The sequence below is a fragment of the Podarcis raffonei genome, chromosome 3 (assembly GCF_027172205.1).
Source record: "Podarcis raffonei isolate rPodRaf1 chromosome 3, rPodRaf1.pri, whole genome shotgun sequence".
NCBI classification, from domain to species: domain Eukaryota; kingdom Metazoa; phylum Chordata; class Lepidosauria; order Squamata; family Lacertidae; genus Podarcis; species Podarcis raffonei.
This window is the reverse complement of record NC_070604.1, coordinates 70,740,722-70,757,850: the sequence shown is the minus strand read 5'-3', so window position 1 is coordinate 70,757,850 and position 17,129 is coordinate 70,740,722. Positions and strand designations below refer to the sequence as shown.

At 44.5% G+C, this 17,129-nt stretch overlaps 1 protein-coding gene across 1 annotated transcript; it reads right to left on the bottom strand.

The window, feature by feature from the left end:
- Nucleotides 1–14,146: 14,146 nt before the first annotated feature.
- LOC128410686 (uncharacterized protein K02A2.6-like) lies at nt 14,147–16,735 on the bottom strand (the record flags this gene model as incomplete). The annotated part of the gene is made up of 3 exons (XM_053382251.1): nt 14,147–14,272; nt 14,894–15,700; nt 15,794–16,735. Coding segments are annotated over 3 exons (1,875 nt in total), but the record flags the coding sequence as incomplete, so codon positions are not given.
- Nucleotides 16,736–17,129: the final 394 nt, after the last annotated feature.

The window sequence follows — 17,129 nt, the reverse complement described above, 5'->3', positions numbered from 1 at the left end:
CTAGTTACAAAACACAATGAAGGGAATAAATCTTAATTAAAATATTTAAAATGTTCCAAGGAAAATATGAAAAGTGTGTTCACCGTGTCAGCAACAATGAGTTTTGTGGCACCTTAAAGACCAACCAATGTATTGCGACATAAGCTTTAATGGGCTAGAGGTGGCCTCTAGTTCATCAAAGTCAGTCAACAGGTTTGCTTCATTTTTATAATTTTGAGTTTTGTTATCTGTTGTTTTACTGTAAACTTGCTTTGAGTACACTCTAGTGTAGAAAAGCACAATAGAAATTATTTAAAGAAATGATTAAATAGATATTGACCATTGTTATGCCACAGGCCAGATCCTGATCTCCCCCATCCCCGTGGGCCAATTCTGACAGGTAATCAATCACCTGATGTCACAATGAAATCAGGTGAGCCATATATGCCTGCATGGTTTGAAACAAAGTCCTGTGGGCAAAGGCACAGGCTTCTGGCAAGCCTTAGTGATCAGCTGATCATTGGCGCTTGCAAAGCTCAACACACAGGGCTTTGCAAACTCATGGGCCAAATGGGGAGAGACAGGAGGGCCTCCATCAGTATATAGAATGAAGTGATACTAAAAGGCTGAAAGAAGAAATCCCCACATCATCATTAGCACCATCATCATTATTCATTTCATTTTTATACCACTTTATATTTTTAAGAAAAAACTTCAAAGCTGTTTGCAACATGTTAAAACTTCAACTAAAACCATCCAGAATAAAACACTACAGAAAGTCAGATACAAAGAATACATTCAAAGCAACATAATTAACAGGAAACTAAAATATTATCTTAAAGATTTTAAAATAAAACAAATAAATATAAATTTTAAAAACCAAAAAAAAACCCCAATACATTACTCAGTGTCGCACATCACTTAATAATATACTTCATCACTTTTCCACAATGTATGATCTGATTGCTATGTTACATTCATGCAGAATTTTTACACGGAATTGGCATATGATGTATAGTGCAATTCTTAGGAACTATGCTTGGAAGTAAATCCACTAGGCTTCTAAGTTTGTGTCAGTGGAACTCCTCTGATGGGATGTTCCCTCTGGCCAAAGGAGAATGGGAAGTTGATTTTTACTCATTCTTCCTACAACCCCCAGCATTATTTAAAAATCTGGTCTAGGCAGTTGAAGAAGAACCCTCTAGAACAGTGGGGAAGGCAGTGCAGGAGGGGAGCTTAGGGGAACAAGTGAAAATTGCCTCCATCCTTTCAGCTAATGAGAGCCTACACTGGACCAGAGTTTCTTCTGTGACTAGAAGGCAACCTATTGTTTGCAGAAGGGCAATTCAGGATGCAAGGCACTGAATTCACTCCTTGGTAAGTGCATTTAGATTTGAAGTCTCAATTCCTCACTGCCCTGCATAGCCATTTTTACCAATACAAAGCAAATGCAATGTGGAGGCAAAATGCTAATCTGTTATCCTTGGCTTACTTGGGCACAATTAAATATGATGCCAACTGGTTTGCATTCACCACAGATACTTCAGAAAACTCTCAGCACAATTTTAAAAGGCAATATTAGAATGAGATCCTGGCAACACCGGCATATTGTCATGCTAACTACCACGAGCATAAGCATTTATATCTTATTGGCTTCCAGAATTTGTTCACATACAGGGGTGCCAACCTGAACAAAAAGTATTGGGGGAGGGGGAGGTAAGCCCCGCCCCACATAACAGATCACATGAGGCAGTACACATACACCATTCGAATGGCAGTGCCCTTCAACTTGGGTGGGGGCTCAAATATCTTATGGGGGAGCTGAAGACCCCTCAGCCCCTAGGAGTTGGCTCCTATGTTCATATACCACACTGGAAATATCCCTGGACTATTTGAAGAATTGGAGGCAAAGTTCCAAAGCCCTATCTGGGCATTTACAAAGTCTATCCATGGAGGTGACACCAGTTGAGGGTGGAGGTGTACGTCATCACCACTTCCAATGTTTCTGATTAATAGAAGGGCTACAATACTGCCAGATGGTTTGGTGGAAAGTATAAATACAATTTAAATAATTAAAAAAGTGTCTGTGGTTGTAATTAGGCCTGAATAGTGCAGTTCTGTAAACAAACCCTGATCTGAAATATTATGGTTGCCATTTTGCAACCTGCCAACCTTCTCATGAATCTATTCATGAATTATTCCACAGAAATGAGCATTATGCATTCTTGTGATTTCTGTATTCTCATATCATTTAGTGCCAAATCATTTGTATGCTCACAATAATCTAAATCTTCCACCAAACCATTTTTAGTCTGATTTCTGTGCCAAATCAGAGTGGCATAAGAACAACTGTTTATATATATCCCATAATGCACTACAAATAACTGGAGTCTTTAACTGGAGTGAGCAACTGACAATGTTTTGGAAGGCTATGAGTCAGGAAGGTAAATAGGATCTTTGTCATCTGTCCCCAAGAGACCTGTAACAAGAAACTCCTGACTCACCCAAATACTGTGAGTCAGGAAGGTAAATAGGATCTTTGTCATTTGTCCCCAACAGAACGGTAACAAGAAACTCCTGACTCACCCAAATACAATAAAGCCCCATTGCACTTAGTGACTATACTAAATAATGACACTAGACAGCAGAGCAAAAGCAACCAACAAATGGAGTTCTAATTGTCAGCTGCTGCTTGGGGCTTGAAAAATCAAGCAGAATGCTACCTATGAGTTTTGCACACTACTATTGCAGTCCCCCCCCCTACAAGTCATAATGACGTATCATTCCATGGAATCTTTCCATAGGAAATTAGGTTGTCATCTAGCAAGTCGTCTAGTTCTGTATCAACTACTACATTGGCTGGCAGCAGCTCTCCAAGGGTAGGCAGGAGACCTTCCTAGCCCTAACTGGAGATCCACTGATGTATAGCCTTTTCCCCTTTTGAATGTAGTTTCCCTTTCTTCAAAGGCACAGAAAAGCTCATAATCCAAGCACAGTTACTTTTTTCTAAATCCCATTTGCTTCCAAAAGCTATGTAAACATCTTTGGGAAGGACTGTAGTTCCCATGTCTGAGCCATCCAAGCCACTCTATATTGAAAAGTATAAGAATGCTACAGGCTGAAAGAAAAGTCAGAAAGATTTCTGAAAACACTCCAGCTGAAACCTATTTTTAAACATAAAGGAACAGCAAAAGGGGGAGTAGGGTGACTTTTTCCTACAATTTGCCGAAGTGCCACTTAAAGCTGTCCAAGGAGACGCCAAAGATATAGGATGCAATGCTGCCTAGAGAGATTGCATGGTAGTGACGGTATTGACATTGTGTTTTCACTGTCGCTGCACTGACAGCACAGACTGTATCAAAAAGTTTTAAAAGCAAAATAGAGGTTAGATCCATTATCGATACTCTAAATTAAAAGAATAAATGAATCACCCAACTGTAGTTAATAGGCAATTAACATAATTCTGGACCGGTGTAGCTGAAAGATAATGAAAAAGCTGATTGCAAATGAACCAGGAGTAATGTGGGAGGTTGTAATAGTCCCATAACTCTGAATGAGAATCCTGCTTCCCCTCTTAATTCTGGATACTTTGATTGGCGAGGGCCTTTATTGTGCCATGAAACTCACCTGTCAGAGAAGAGGACGTGGAAGGGGCCTTTATGTCTCAGAGGATGGGGCAGAGAGGGAAAGCTCCACATTTTGGAGACTGTTGTTGAAGAGAATGAGAAACAAAAGAGAAGAATAAGAACAAGCTGGGGAAAGGGTCAGTGAGGTGACTGCAGGACCCACAACTCTTTCTATAGGCACAATAGCAACACAGGGTAGAAATATGCCAGTCCAAGGGCCCGGGTGACCCCCGCATAATGTCCTATTCACACAGGAGAACTTGCTTTTGAGTAAGCATGCATTGGCTTGGGCACCTGGCAGGAATTTGTAAGCAGCTGCCAGTGTCATCTACTGTGACTGGTAGTGGGTCTCGACGGGGTCTCAGGCAGATAACTTTCACATCACCTTCATACACCCAAACTGACCCCCCCAAACCTGGAGATGCTAGGAAGTGAACTTGGGAGTTTCTGTGTGTGCAAAACAACATGGGTTCTACTATTAAGCTACACGGTAGGTAAAAATGAAGACAAAGATCCTGAAAAAGCCACATTTGCTGTTGCCATGAGAGAAGCTAGATGCTGTTGTTGCTTCTCTTTTTTAAAAAATAATCTTTATTACTTTTAAGACTTATAAGAAAAGAAAAAAGAAGAAAAAAGGCAAGAGAAAAAGACAAAATAGAACAGAAAAGAAAAAAGAAAAAAAGAAGAAACAGTACAATACAATATATAAACAATACAAAACACAACCTTAACACACTAAACAAAACAAAACAAAACAACAACAATTTAAAAACATATACCATACCATTTCATTACTCTATCGTTCATTCCCTTATTTCATCGACCTCCTCTCACCTCCCTTTTTGTATTCCACTTCTGTTACTTGTTTCAGCAATTCCTTTCCATCTTTCTCTATTTTTATCATTATGAATATCTTAACATATTTTTAACCTTATTTTCCATTAATACTAAAGTACTTATTTATACTTAACTCCTTATAACATTTCTGCTAAAGCCATAAAGTTTCATTCCAACAATTTTCTAACACTCATTAATTTTACAATATTTCTATATATAAACTTTAAACTTTCCCAATCTTCTTCCACCATCTCTTCTCCCTGGTCTCGGATTCTGCCAGTCATTTCCGTCCATTCCATATAGTTCATCAACCTGGAGATCTTCTGTCCGAGGCTCTTAAATCTTTTCCAAGTCCCTTCTGCAGTTTTTCTTCATATTCTTTGATGCTGAAGATGCTGAAGAGCAGGTCTTGGGGGGCCCCCGACCCAACCATGCCCCCATTCCCTCTCGACAGACCAGCCAACTCTCCACAGCTAGAACCAAGGTCCATACAATATCTCAAATCATGTTTCAAGGCTCCTCCAGATCCAAAGGCCCCCACAACTCCAATCACCTCCTGACCCAAATTCAGGACCCAAAGGTCTGCAAATCCCTGCATGAAAGAGTCTATCCAGCCTTCCTTCTCCAGTCCAAGCAGGGCTCCAATCTTCAAATTCTGACTTTTTCTATATTCATTCATAAAAGGCCTCCACTTATAGTCCTCGATTTGCCTCTGTAAGGCTGGGGCTCCCACTTGTATTACTTTAGGTTCAACAACAACAACTTTCTCCTTCGTCTTCTCCCCAGTTTGTCCTGTCAAAGTAGGTTCCTGTGTCAAATCCTGAACAATTTCTGTATTGCTGATCACTTTTTGTCCCAAATTAATCACTTTTTGTCCCAAGTTCTCAAGTTTAGTAGTCATAACATCCGTCTTCTTGTGGAGCTGTTCCAACGAATAGCTTATCTTACATAATACAGTCACTAAGGCTCCTTCTGTCAACATTCTTAAAATCCAAGGTCAAACTCTGATTCTCACAGTTCTTATCTTGCAGCTGGAAAAACCCCAGCTCCACTCTTGTAACAGTTTCAAAAGCTCCCTCTAGAGGGAAACAGTCTCCACTTGTATCAATCCTTTCAAACACAATTTAAACTATAAAGTTAGTTTCAATTTTCAGTTACTTTTCCTCCTTTTTAAATGCAGAAGGGGACAATGGAGACAATATATTTCTCTTGTTTAGCCATCTGTCAACATACTTTCTGTTCACAGTCAATGAACTCTCCCAAGACGTCAATCTTACTGGCAGCCCGTTTCCAGGTTCAGAGCAGTGGTAATTTGATTTTTCACTCTCTCCTGCAGGCTCGCTAGGTCCAAAATTTCCCCCCTCTTCTCCTGCTTCCAAGGGGGGTTTAATAGTTTTAACCGATGGAGATTTAATCCTTTACAAAAGACTTTCCAAGGCTTTAACTTGCAATGTCTTTGCTTCAATCTATTTACAAAAGAGGAAGGCGGACTTCCTGTTTAAAACCTTCCCGTTTCGATGCCAAATTAATAAATTTAAAGATCCAATTTTCCGTTCTACTCACGGGTAGTTGTTTAAAGTCAAATTGTCCACAGGAAAAAGTCAGCGCTCTCCGGCAACAGCGATGCGGCTTCACTCCGTGAAAGAAGCAGTCAATTCGAAGCACCGCGCTGCTCACCCCACTTCGCTCCGGATCCCCAAATCAGGGTTTCCCCGCGAGTAGGGGAGGCGCAAAAGGTGCCAGCCGAATCCCAGGTTCACAAGCTTCTCCCGCCTGTGATTTCAGTGGGTCTCCGCCTTCGCCGTGGCGGTCAGACCCTGATTTCCATGGAGCAAGTTCTTCCCGATCGGAGGAACTCCGCCATTGCCTGGAGGCGCCAACCCGGAAGTAGCGCTGTTGTTGCTTCTCAGAGCCGTCATAGTAACCCTTGCTGAGGAACCTGGATGCAGCTTTTAACTGCAGCTGCACAGGGTGCTTCAGCCTGCCTACTCAAACAGCTGATGGGCAGTCACCAATACATGGCCAGCCCATGCAGTGTTGTGTGCACTTTCAGTGTTTATCCTGGGAGAAAATAATTTTGCCTCTATACAGAAGCAGTGGTCCATGGCAGGGAAATGAATGTCAACTATAGCAAACCCCCTGAGAGGCTAAAAGCTTTCACTCTCTCTATTTGACCTCTCAGGTCAAATAGCACACCTCTCAGTTGAGTGGTGATTTTTAAGGCAAAGCGGCTAGGAGGTGATTAGAAAGTAAGCTAAGGGGACCCACTGATGGCTTTTTTGCTGGGCAGAGGAGGGGTTATAATCTAGAGATGACCCTGTTGAAGCTACTGTTGGGACATGTTACTAAAAAGAAGGGACTAGGTGCTGGAACTGGGTGGCTTATAGCCAACCTGGATGATTTTATCTCCGTGCTCTTACAATAGTCTGAGCCCTACGTGAGCACTTAGATTCATTTAATATAATGCCACTGTTTAAAATGGTTTTCATTTAATGCTGTAAGTGACAAAGATCAAAGGGATAATAATGTCCTTTTTTTTCCTTTGCAGAAGACTCCTCTATCCAGATTTTAAAACAGATAAGCATGTCTTTACCTGTTCACCAAGGGTGAAATGATTCTATTATCACATTTGCACAAAATGGCAAACAAATTGCAGTCCTGGAAAAAGCTAGCATGTTTGTTGGAGAATCTGCCTCTCTCTCTCGCTTTTAACGGACTCACTGAAAAATGTTCATTTATTGAAAATGATATGTCATCACCCCAAGTTCCACTCTGACCAAGCTAAACTGAATTACCACAGATTTTATGGAGGTGTTTAATGAATGTCTAAATCTGGATTTCAGATATTGCACTTCATATGTCATTCTCTAAACTGCCTCACCATATTGCTTGATGCATAGTTAAAATACTATAAAATGACTAAGCATGGATTAACAGAACTGTATACTGCCTAATTGTTAATAAAGCACGTAAGCAGTTATTATTATGACTGTAATTGTTTCTTGGGTTGCTGTTCTATTTTCAACAGGAACAGATTCAAGCCTTCTTCCCTTCCTACTCCTTCCCTTCCCCATCCCAAGTCACGTTTACACAAACTAGGGACATCAAGCTAATTTGTTTATACAGATATAGCATCAAGCAGAAAGTCAATGGAGTGACCTCCAGATGTACTTGAACTACAAATCCCATCAGCCCCAGCCACTGTGGCCAATGGTCAAGGACCCCTACCTATGTACAGTAATGACCTCCAAAAAGTGGCACATTCTAGAGAATGACAGGTGCTCCTGTGTTCTGATCAAATGAACATGACTTTAGTATACTACCTGAATGCTAGGCACAGCTATTTTTCTTTGTATTGTATGTCCTTAGTGTCTGATTCTTTCCACAGAGTGTCACTCATATCCACATATACTCTTAGATGCATAAGCTGACAGGAAATCATGGTGCTCAGCAGAAAACTAGATATTTTTGACTCTCTAAGCCCACTGGGCAATGGATGACCTTCAAAATGTGATGCCCACATGACATTGTCAATGGAAGTCTTCCAAAAACTATTGTGCATCCTTGGATAAATTTAACAGATCCTGATGTGGGTAGAAAACAAACAACAACAACATATTACTTAGACCGCACCCATCTGGCCGTCCCTCCCCAGCCGCTCTGGGTGGCTCCTAACATAATATTAAAAACATGATATAGAACATTTTTGTGCTTCAAGTGTTTACTACTTTCCATTGATGAATATTGTGAAGCATACTCATTAGCTCAGAGGAGCCAAACATGACATCATAACAGTGGCAAGACTGAATTTGGGCTTAGTTTTCCTGAGAAAGAGTTGTTCTTGCTCCCTCTCTCCTGTCCCTCTCTCAAAAACGAGGAGGATTCAGCCAATTGCACCCATCAGCAGAAGTGCTGAACAAGGTCTTCCACTTGTGCTACAGGCTTCTCTTCCTCCCACCCCCACCCCGACTCCTGAAATTGGCTCAGGTGGAGTGGGGGGTTGGCAGTGCATGGGGAAAAGAGACAGATGCATCATTCCATATGGCAAACCAAAATGCTTACCCTGACATAACAATTGCCTTGGCTAAATACTGAATGAGTTTGTTTTTTCTTGCAGGGCTCTAGGGATCAAGATTTATCTGTAGACCCAAATCAATTACTTTTACCCCAAGGAAGTACTTCATCTGTTTTCCCACCCAAACTCTATGAAGCTCACTTGGCCAATTACACTCCCTCAGTCTAATGTACCTCATAGGGTGGCTGTGGGGATAAAATGAGATAACTCATATGTATGTATATTTCTGCCGAGAGAGAGAGAGAGAGAATTTCGGGATAACTATATAAACACCTCTTTCTATAGTAAATATCAGCTATATTGCATAATATTCATCAGGTTTTAGTGCAATGATTTAAAGTAATCTCTTTTTCCTAAGCATTTTAACACAATTGTTTTGAAGCGCAAAATTAATCTAGCTGCTTTGAAACCCTCCAAAATATGAAATAAGAAATGGGCTTAAGAATAGAAGCTTTCGGGAGGAGGGAGAGAAAGGGAGGTTTGAGTCCATTAAATCCTCCTAAATACTCATAAGCTCATCAAATTTCATCTATAGGATATTTAAATGGCTCCAGTTAATACAAAAGTTGAGCCCCTCACCCTTGTCAACATCTTATTCTTTATAACATTCCTCTGAATTTGCACTTGGGAAGTTTTATTACCTCTAGCAAATGTAACTGTGTTCCACAGCTAAGGCAATGCTGAATATTCTCCAATTTTGATTTTTGAGCTTCAGGCCGAGGGAGCCAGTACTTGTCCACAGACAGCTTTCCGGGTCATGTGGCCAGCATAACTAAACCACTTCTGGCGCAAAGGGACACAGTGACTGAAGTCAGAGCGCATGAAAACATAGTTTATCTTTCAGCCCAGCGGTACCTATTTATCGACTTGCACTGGTGTGCTTTCAAACTGCTAGGTTGGCAGAAGCTGGGACAGAGCAACAGGAGCTCACTCCATCGTGCAGATTTGAACCGCCAACTTTCTGATCAGCAAGCCCAAGAGGCTCAGTGGTTTAGACCACAGCGCCACCCGCTCCCTCAGAACAGAAGTATTCAGCCTTTTAACTGTGGGAATATTCACTTTTTTCATTTATATTTAGTGACCTGCCTACTGCTGTGGTGTAATCACCCCCTCTACTATTAAGTGAGCCTGTGTGATGTTGTGGTTAGAGTGTTGGACTAGGACTTAGGAGATCAGGGTTCAACCACAAAACTCACTGGATGACTTTGTCAATCACAGTCTCACATCCTAACCTATCTTACAGGGTTGTTTTGAAGATAAAATGGGGAAAAAGAGAACAATGTATGCAACCTTGAGTTCAGTTGGAAGAGAGGTGAGATAGAAATGCAATCAATCAATCAATCAATCAATCAATCAATTCTATTTAAAGCCATTTTGTTGCTCATAAACCATTTTATATTGGCATACTAACACCTTTAAACCTCTATTCATCTATAAATAAGTATTAGAATTGTGGTAACAGTGTGGTTATTGCTGAATTTTTGGAGCAAGCGGACTAATTCTGGCCCATGCTAAATCCTCAAATTAAGCTAGTTTATCAAAGCCAATGCAATTCTTTCTTTCAAAGTGTACAGTACAATCTCAAGAGTATTATTGCTAAGTCTCCAGAATTGACATTATTGTGATGTAAGATACTTGTTTATGCAAATGTGTGCACTAGTGCACTAGCAAATCTCATAATACATCGCTGAAGACCATAAATCAAACTTTGGCTTTGCTCAAATGAACAAATTTTGAAACAACTCTTTTGCAATTCCTATACTTTGCCTTGGTCCTAAATTAGCCACATTTCACAGCCTTTTTAATAACAAGCAATGCAGTTTGGATATTATCTGTTTGCATTTAGCACTACTGATGAACAATAGTTCAAATTTTGAAAGTCGGGGCTTCAATAATAAAGCCTGATTTTCTTAGCAATCAAACACAGGCACATTCAACCACATCCACACACATGTCTTTGTGAATAGGACTCAAAACAGCTGCAACCTTCTAGAAATTAATTGGATTCCAGATCATTTGCATTTTACATAGTTTACCAATAAAAGATTGAGATAGCGGCTTTATTAATGTGCAGACTAAAAAGCTTTCATAAATAAAGTAAGGAGCACTTTGCCGAGCTGTAATCCAAATTTTAATAAATACACTTACCTCCTCCTCCACTCCTGATAATACTGCAGGGCCCCCTCCAAGGTGAGAATTGATATGCAGGACTCAAATGCAGGCAGCTGTTGAGGATGCCTAGTGATTGCCTAGGGCCCTTACAGGACTTCATCTGGCTAGGCATTATGATTTGATAATGGCCATTTTCAGACAACACCGAAGGCAATTCTAGGATTTACTGTCACAATAGACATACTAAAAATAAAGTCAGTGTAAATAGATTAAGAAACTGACAGAATAACAAGGCAGAAAGAATTAGAATGAAAACAGAAATACCAGATGACAACTAAATGCATTTGCAGTGGTGGAGATAGGATAAGGGAGCTGGTGGATTTATCTGCTGAGTGGAACGTTTTCATCCTGCTTCCGTCCTGATTAAGTGAATGGTTATTTCATTGGGAAAAGATTAAACTAGCATTCCAATACAGTACTCTTATCTTGTCCAGATGCCCATTGAGCCTCACTTCTTCCTAAAGCGAGACAAACCTCTTTGTTTATTTTTATTTAGTCATAGAAGTCAAATCTCAATTCATTAACTTGCAATGCAACCAGGGTTGCCAACTTGAATAAAATATGGGGGTTGTGTGGTCAGGTAATTGATCACAAGGCACACACACACACCATTTGAATGGCAATGCCCATCAACTTTGGGGGCCCCCAAACCCCTCAAGTGTTTTTATTGGGGGACCGAAGGGACCTCGGCCCTTGGGAGTTGGCTCTTATGAGTGTAACCCTATACGTATCTAGGTCCACCTGAGTCCAATGGAACTTACTCCCTGGTAGGTGTGCATAGGACTGCAGGCTTAGACAAGATTGCTGCTCACATGGTTGTGTCTCTAACTGAGATGGTATGCCCTTTTGAAGCACAATTTACGACCACAACAAGTGTTTGGTCCACTGTCACCTCCCTTGCTCTGGCACTGGCAACCAGCATAGAGCTGAATGCTGTACAGTGGGCAACCTTTTAGGACCAAAGGCACATTTGGAATTTTGAGAAAGTGTCATGGGCACCCCCTCCCAGTCAATTGTTTCCCCTTCCCCCAGGGGTCTGGGTAGAAGTTGGATTCAGTAGAATAAAAACAGACCCTCTTGAATGTGCATGGTTTCACATGCCCCCCAGCCTTCCTCCATCAAATTAAAGTAGGGTTGAGGAACATTAGGCTGGAAGTGGCTGGAGAAATGTGGTAATAATAACTAAATGCAGAGTCTCCTTTCCTTCTGCCAATCAAGACACAAATTGGGAGAGGTAAGAAAAAAAGTCTCTTGGCAACTGACCCTGCCTTCTTTGATTGTAAAGCAATATATTCACTATGAAAAAAGTTGTTGATTTTGATAGGGTTTACATAAAAGGAAACGTACCTAGGCTTGCAGCTGAAGAGAGAAACATGCCACACTTGGCAAATACATTTAAAACTACTGATTGCTCTTAAGAAATGCTAGAAGGAGTAAAGGTCGGCATTTCTTTGGCCAGCATTAAAAAAATCAGGAAGATCTATAGGTCGAATTCTCCCTTTGCCCCGCCTGGCAAACCACCTGAATACGCTATACATACAACATGAATTTTCCAAAATAGCCAAAATAGTCAATTGGGAACTGAGCATGCTCAGCAACCATAGAATACTGACTGAGGAGAAGGAGGTGGGAGAGACGAAAACCTGTGGGGAGGGAAGTGACCTGGTGTATCCTGGAAGAGGACATGGCTAGTTGGGGTGGAACCCTGAAAAGCGGCACTCTGCATTGCAACATTTTGTTGTACTTCTAAGATGCATAATGGAATGATAAGAGTGTCTGAGCACAACATCATCATCTTATTTATTTGAGTTTCATTAACCTTTGCTGAAAATCTGCCAATGTAATTTTGACAGCTTTGCATAGCCAAACCAGTTTAACATTTACACATCCCAGGAAGGATTTGAAAGACACAAGCTCCTGCCATTTGTTCCTTTTAAAGGCTTTGAATATTACACACAAGCTTCTGAACAGTCAAGTGGGGTTTGGATTCCTAGAGCAACCTTGATTGTCAGTGAGAAGTAACTGAATGGTTGCTGCCTCTAAGATAATGAAAACAAGTCCATTTTTGTTTCCACTATGCACAGACATCAGAGCCTATGTCGAAAGGAGGAGGAAAGAGGGAAATGAGGGAAGCAGAAAGCAGCACACCAAACTGATGCCACAAAGCACAGCCTCTGGCAAGATGTCAAGAAGGTTGCTGCATGGTGTGCCACTTAAAAGGGAGGCACAGAGCCCCCACGCCCACATTTTCTGATAGGTTCTTTAACTGCTGTTTTAGAAGCCTCAGGAAGGACCATGATTGGCTAAAATGTGTGTGTGTGTGTGTGTGTGTGTGAGAGAGAGAGAGAGAGAGAGAGAGAGAGAGAGAGAGAGAGAGGGAATGAAGGAAAAACTAACAAAAAATTAGCAGGTGATGATTTTACCAAGAATGAAGCGTTGTGGTATAATTTTGTCCTCTGTCCTGGTGTTCCTTTATCCTGTTTTCCCCCCAAGCATGCAGCAAAAGTACAAAACGTATTGAAACACTGCTGGGCCTTCTTACATGGCTGGTGGATTATGTTCAGTTTAGTTGGGCCACAGGCTGGTTTTGTTCACCCTTGGAGGTGTGGTGGCAGAAGAAAAAACAGTTTCGTAATTTCAGCTCTGAGAAACCGAGGAGAACCCTTACATCTCTAGGGAACAGCAGTGAAAATTGACCTGTTGATGTTTTGAAATGACAAACAATGTGAAATATACTCAGAGTCGCGAAGTGATTTCATGCTCTTTATTCAGCTCATAGTGGTGAGGAGGAATGAATGAATGTCCCCTCAAAGTATCTGCTTTATATACATTATTTACACAATGGGCTGCACATGATTGGCTAATTCCGGAATTCTACTGTAAGCCAATCAGGTTGTGGATTCACTTCTATCTGGAGCATGATTGGGTAGTTCCTGCCAACCAATCATACTGCTGCATTGTTCTAGGACCAATCAGACTGCTGCATTCTGAATCCTATTGTTCTAGGACCAATCAGACTGCTGCCTTTTGGATCCTATTGTTCTAGGACCAATCAGACTGCTGCAGTTTGGATCCTATTCAACTCAGTACATAACACCCCTCCCCTCTAAGTTCCAGTCCTGCCCGGGAGGTCGCATTCATAGTCCTCGAGGTACGCTGGCGGCCTACGTGTGCGTTGCGGCCTGGGGTGTTCCCTGGTCCGGGGTTCAGGTTCTGGCTCGTGTTCCAAGGATGCTGGCTGTGATGGGGCTATTTGGTCTGGCGCAACCGGCTCGCTCAGTCGTGGTTCTGGTTCCGGTGTTCTTTCGGCCTCGCAGGTCCTCTCTGTATTTACTGATTCTGCCTCTCCTGCTGGCCCCTCGTGCTCTATGGGCCTCACTGCCCCTCTGTTTCCTTGGGACTCCTCTGACCTTTCCTCCTCCTGGTTTTCTCCCGGGAATCGTCGCCGTATCTGGTCACAGTGGCGGCGCCAGCATTGCCCCCCATCTGTTAGCACCTCGTACGACATGGGGCCAGTGACCCTGGTGACTGTGGCGGGTACCCATGCTGGGCCTGCCCCAAAATTCTTTGCGTACACTGGGTCCTGGGCCTCGAAGGTCCGGGGGTTCCTGCCTTCCCCCACCACTACCTCATCCTGAGCTCTATCGGGGTGAATGCGGTCCAATCTGATTGCAAGGCGCCGACCCATTAGTAGTTCAGCGGGGCTCCGGCCAGTCGTTGAGCTGGGGGTGCTGTGCTGTGCTAGAAGGAATGTGGCAAGGCGGTACTCCCAATCCCCTTGCGTCATGCGGCGAAGGGTGTCCTTGGTGGTCCGCACCATGCGTTCTGCTTGGCCATTGGTGGCAGGATGGAATGGCGCCGAACGGATGTGGCGGATGGCGTTCTGCGCTGTGAAGGTTTGGAATTCTCCTGACATAAATGCAGTCCCGTTGTCTGAGACGAGAGTGTCAGGGAGCCCGTGGGTTGCAAACAGCCTGCGTAGTACCCGGATGGCTGCGGACGTAGAAGTGGACGGTACCAGTGCGACTTCCAGCCATTTGGTGTAGGAGTCCACCACTATGAAGAATGTTTTCCCCTGAAAGGGGCCAGCGAAGTCCACATGCAGGCGTGACCATGGTGCTCGGGTGGACTCCCAGGACTGGACTGGGGCCCTTGGGGGATCTGGGCGGGATTCTTGGCAGGCCTGGCAGTGTTTGACCCAGGCCTCTATCTCTCCGTCGATCCCCGGCCACAACACATAACTCCTGGCAAGGGCCTTCATTCTTACTACCCCTGGGTGTGTCTCGTGTAGGGCTGTGAGGACCCTTTTGCGGAGGGACTGGGGAACAACGACCCTGCTTCCCCATAACAGGCACCCCTTGTGGGCCGACAGTTCATGTTTGCGGGTTGTGTAGCCGGCGAATTCTGGCCCGGGGCTGCTGCTGGGCCATCCCCTCCACACCCAGTCCAGGACCCGGGAGATGACCCTATCTTTCTTGGAATGGTGTGCAACTTCTTGTGCCTGAATGGGGCGGTCGGGAAGCAGCTCCAGGCTCATAACCTCTTGTGCAGGTGCTGGGTCGGGGCCTGTTTCCGGTAGTGGTAGCCTGCTGAGGGCATCCGCATGGCCCATCGCCTTCCCCGGACGGTGAATCAGTGCATACTGGTAGCTGGCAAGGAAAATTGACCACCTGAGGACGCGAGGAGACAGCACTTGGAGGGTCTGCTTTTCAGGGGCAAATAAGCCAAGCAACGGCTTGTGGTCAGTCACCACGGTGAAGGGCCACCCGTACAAGAAATCATGGAATTTTTTTACTCCCTTCACGATTGCCAGACCCTCCTTGTCGATTTGCGAGTAGTTCCGCTCGGTTGCGTTGAGTGTCTGGGAAAAGTATGCCACCGGTACCTCTCTTCCATCCGGGAGTTGGTGTCCCAGGACAGCGCCAATTCCATAGGGCGAGGCATCGCATGCTAGCACCACCGGCAGCCTCTCGTCGAAGTGTGCCAAGACCGAGTTTGAGACAAGCAAGTCCTTGACTGCCTGGAATGCGGCCTCCTGGCGCTGGCCCCACACCCAAGGGGCCCGCTTGTCCAGGAGTCTGTGTAGGGGCTCTGCTACCGCCACCTTGTGGGGAAGGAAGGAATGGTAAAAGTTCAATAGTCCCAAGAAGGCCTGAAGTTCAGTCTTGTTCTTGGGCGCTGGGGCATCACAAATGGCCCGTACCTTGTCCCCAGTCGGGTGGACCCCTTCTGCGTCCACCATAAATCCCAGAAAGTCCACCTGAGGCACTCCTAGTAGACATTTTTCCCGCTTCACCTTGAGACCCGCCGTCTGGAAACGGTGCAGAACGGTGCGGAGGCGGTCCTCAAACTCCTCTGGTGTGGGCCCGGCAATCAACACATCATCGAAGAAGGGGGTGACGCCAGGAATCCCTTTAAGTAGAGAGTCCATTAGATTCTGGAATATGCCTGGTGCCACGCTGACACCGAATTGCAGCCGCTTTACCCTGAATGCTCCTCTGTGCGTCACAATCGTCTGTGCCTCTGCTGTGGCCTCATCTACTGGCAGCTGTTGATATGCTTGGGCCAAGTCCAGCTTGCCAAAAATTTTCGACCCAGCCAGGGTGGCAAGAACATGGCTGACCACTGGCACTGGGTATGCATGGGCCGTGAGGGCCTTGTTTATGGTACATTTGTAGTCTGCGCAGATGCGGACTGAACCATTAGGCTTGACGGGCGTGACGATTGGGGTTTCCCAGGAGGCATTAGGCACCGGCTCCAGCACTCCTTGCTCCACGAGCCGGTCCAATTCCTCGTCTATACGGGGTTTCAGGGCGAACGGGACCCGGCGGGCCTTGAGCCTGACCGGTCGTACTGCGGGGTCAAGCTGTAGTGCAATGGGGGGGCCCGTATACTGTCCCAATTTCCCATCGAAAACCCCCGGAAATTCCTTGCATATGGCGTCCACGTCCACTTGTAAGCTAGTGTGGTTCACCCCGGTGACGGCTAGCCCCAGTGGTCCAAACCATGCCAATCCCAGTAAGCTAATGTAGGGGCCCTTGACCACAAGCAAGTCCAGTTGCCGCGTCCGCCCTCGGTATTGCACCCTGAAGGTCCCCACCCCCATTGTGGGGACCTTACGTTTTTGGAAGTCCCGGAGGGTGAATGGGGCCGGCCTGAGTTTGGGACCCCCAGTAGGACACAGTTTCCTTAAGGTCCTTGCCGAGATTATGGATAGAGTTGAACCCGTGTCAAGCTCCATGCGGCATGGGGCCCCCTCTATCTGTACGTCAACATAAATTTTCTCTATGTTGGGGTGGGGCAACTGGTATACCTGGAAGTCCGTGAGCTCTGTCGAGTTGCCTTGGTGCGTTGGGCTCCGGGACCTGGGGCTCTTGGATTGGTCATCTGATGCCTGGCGTCGGGTGGGCCGAGCCCGACACACCCGGGCGATGTGTCCC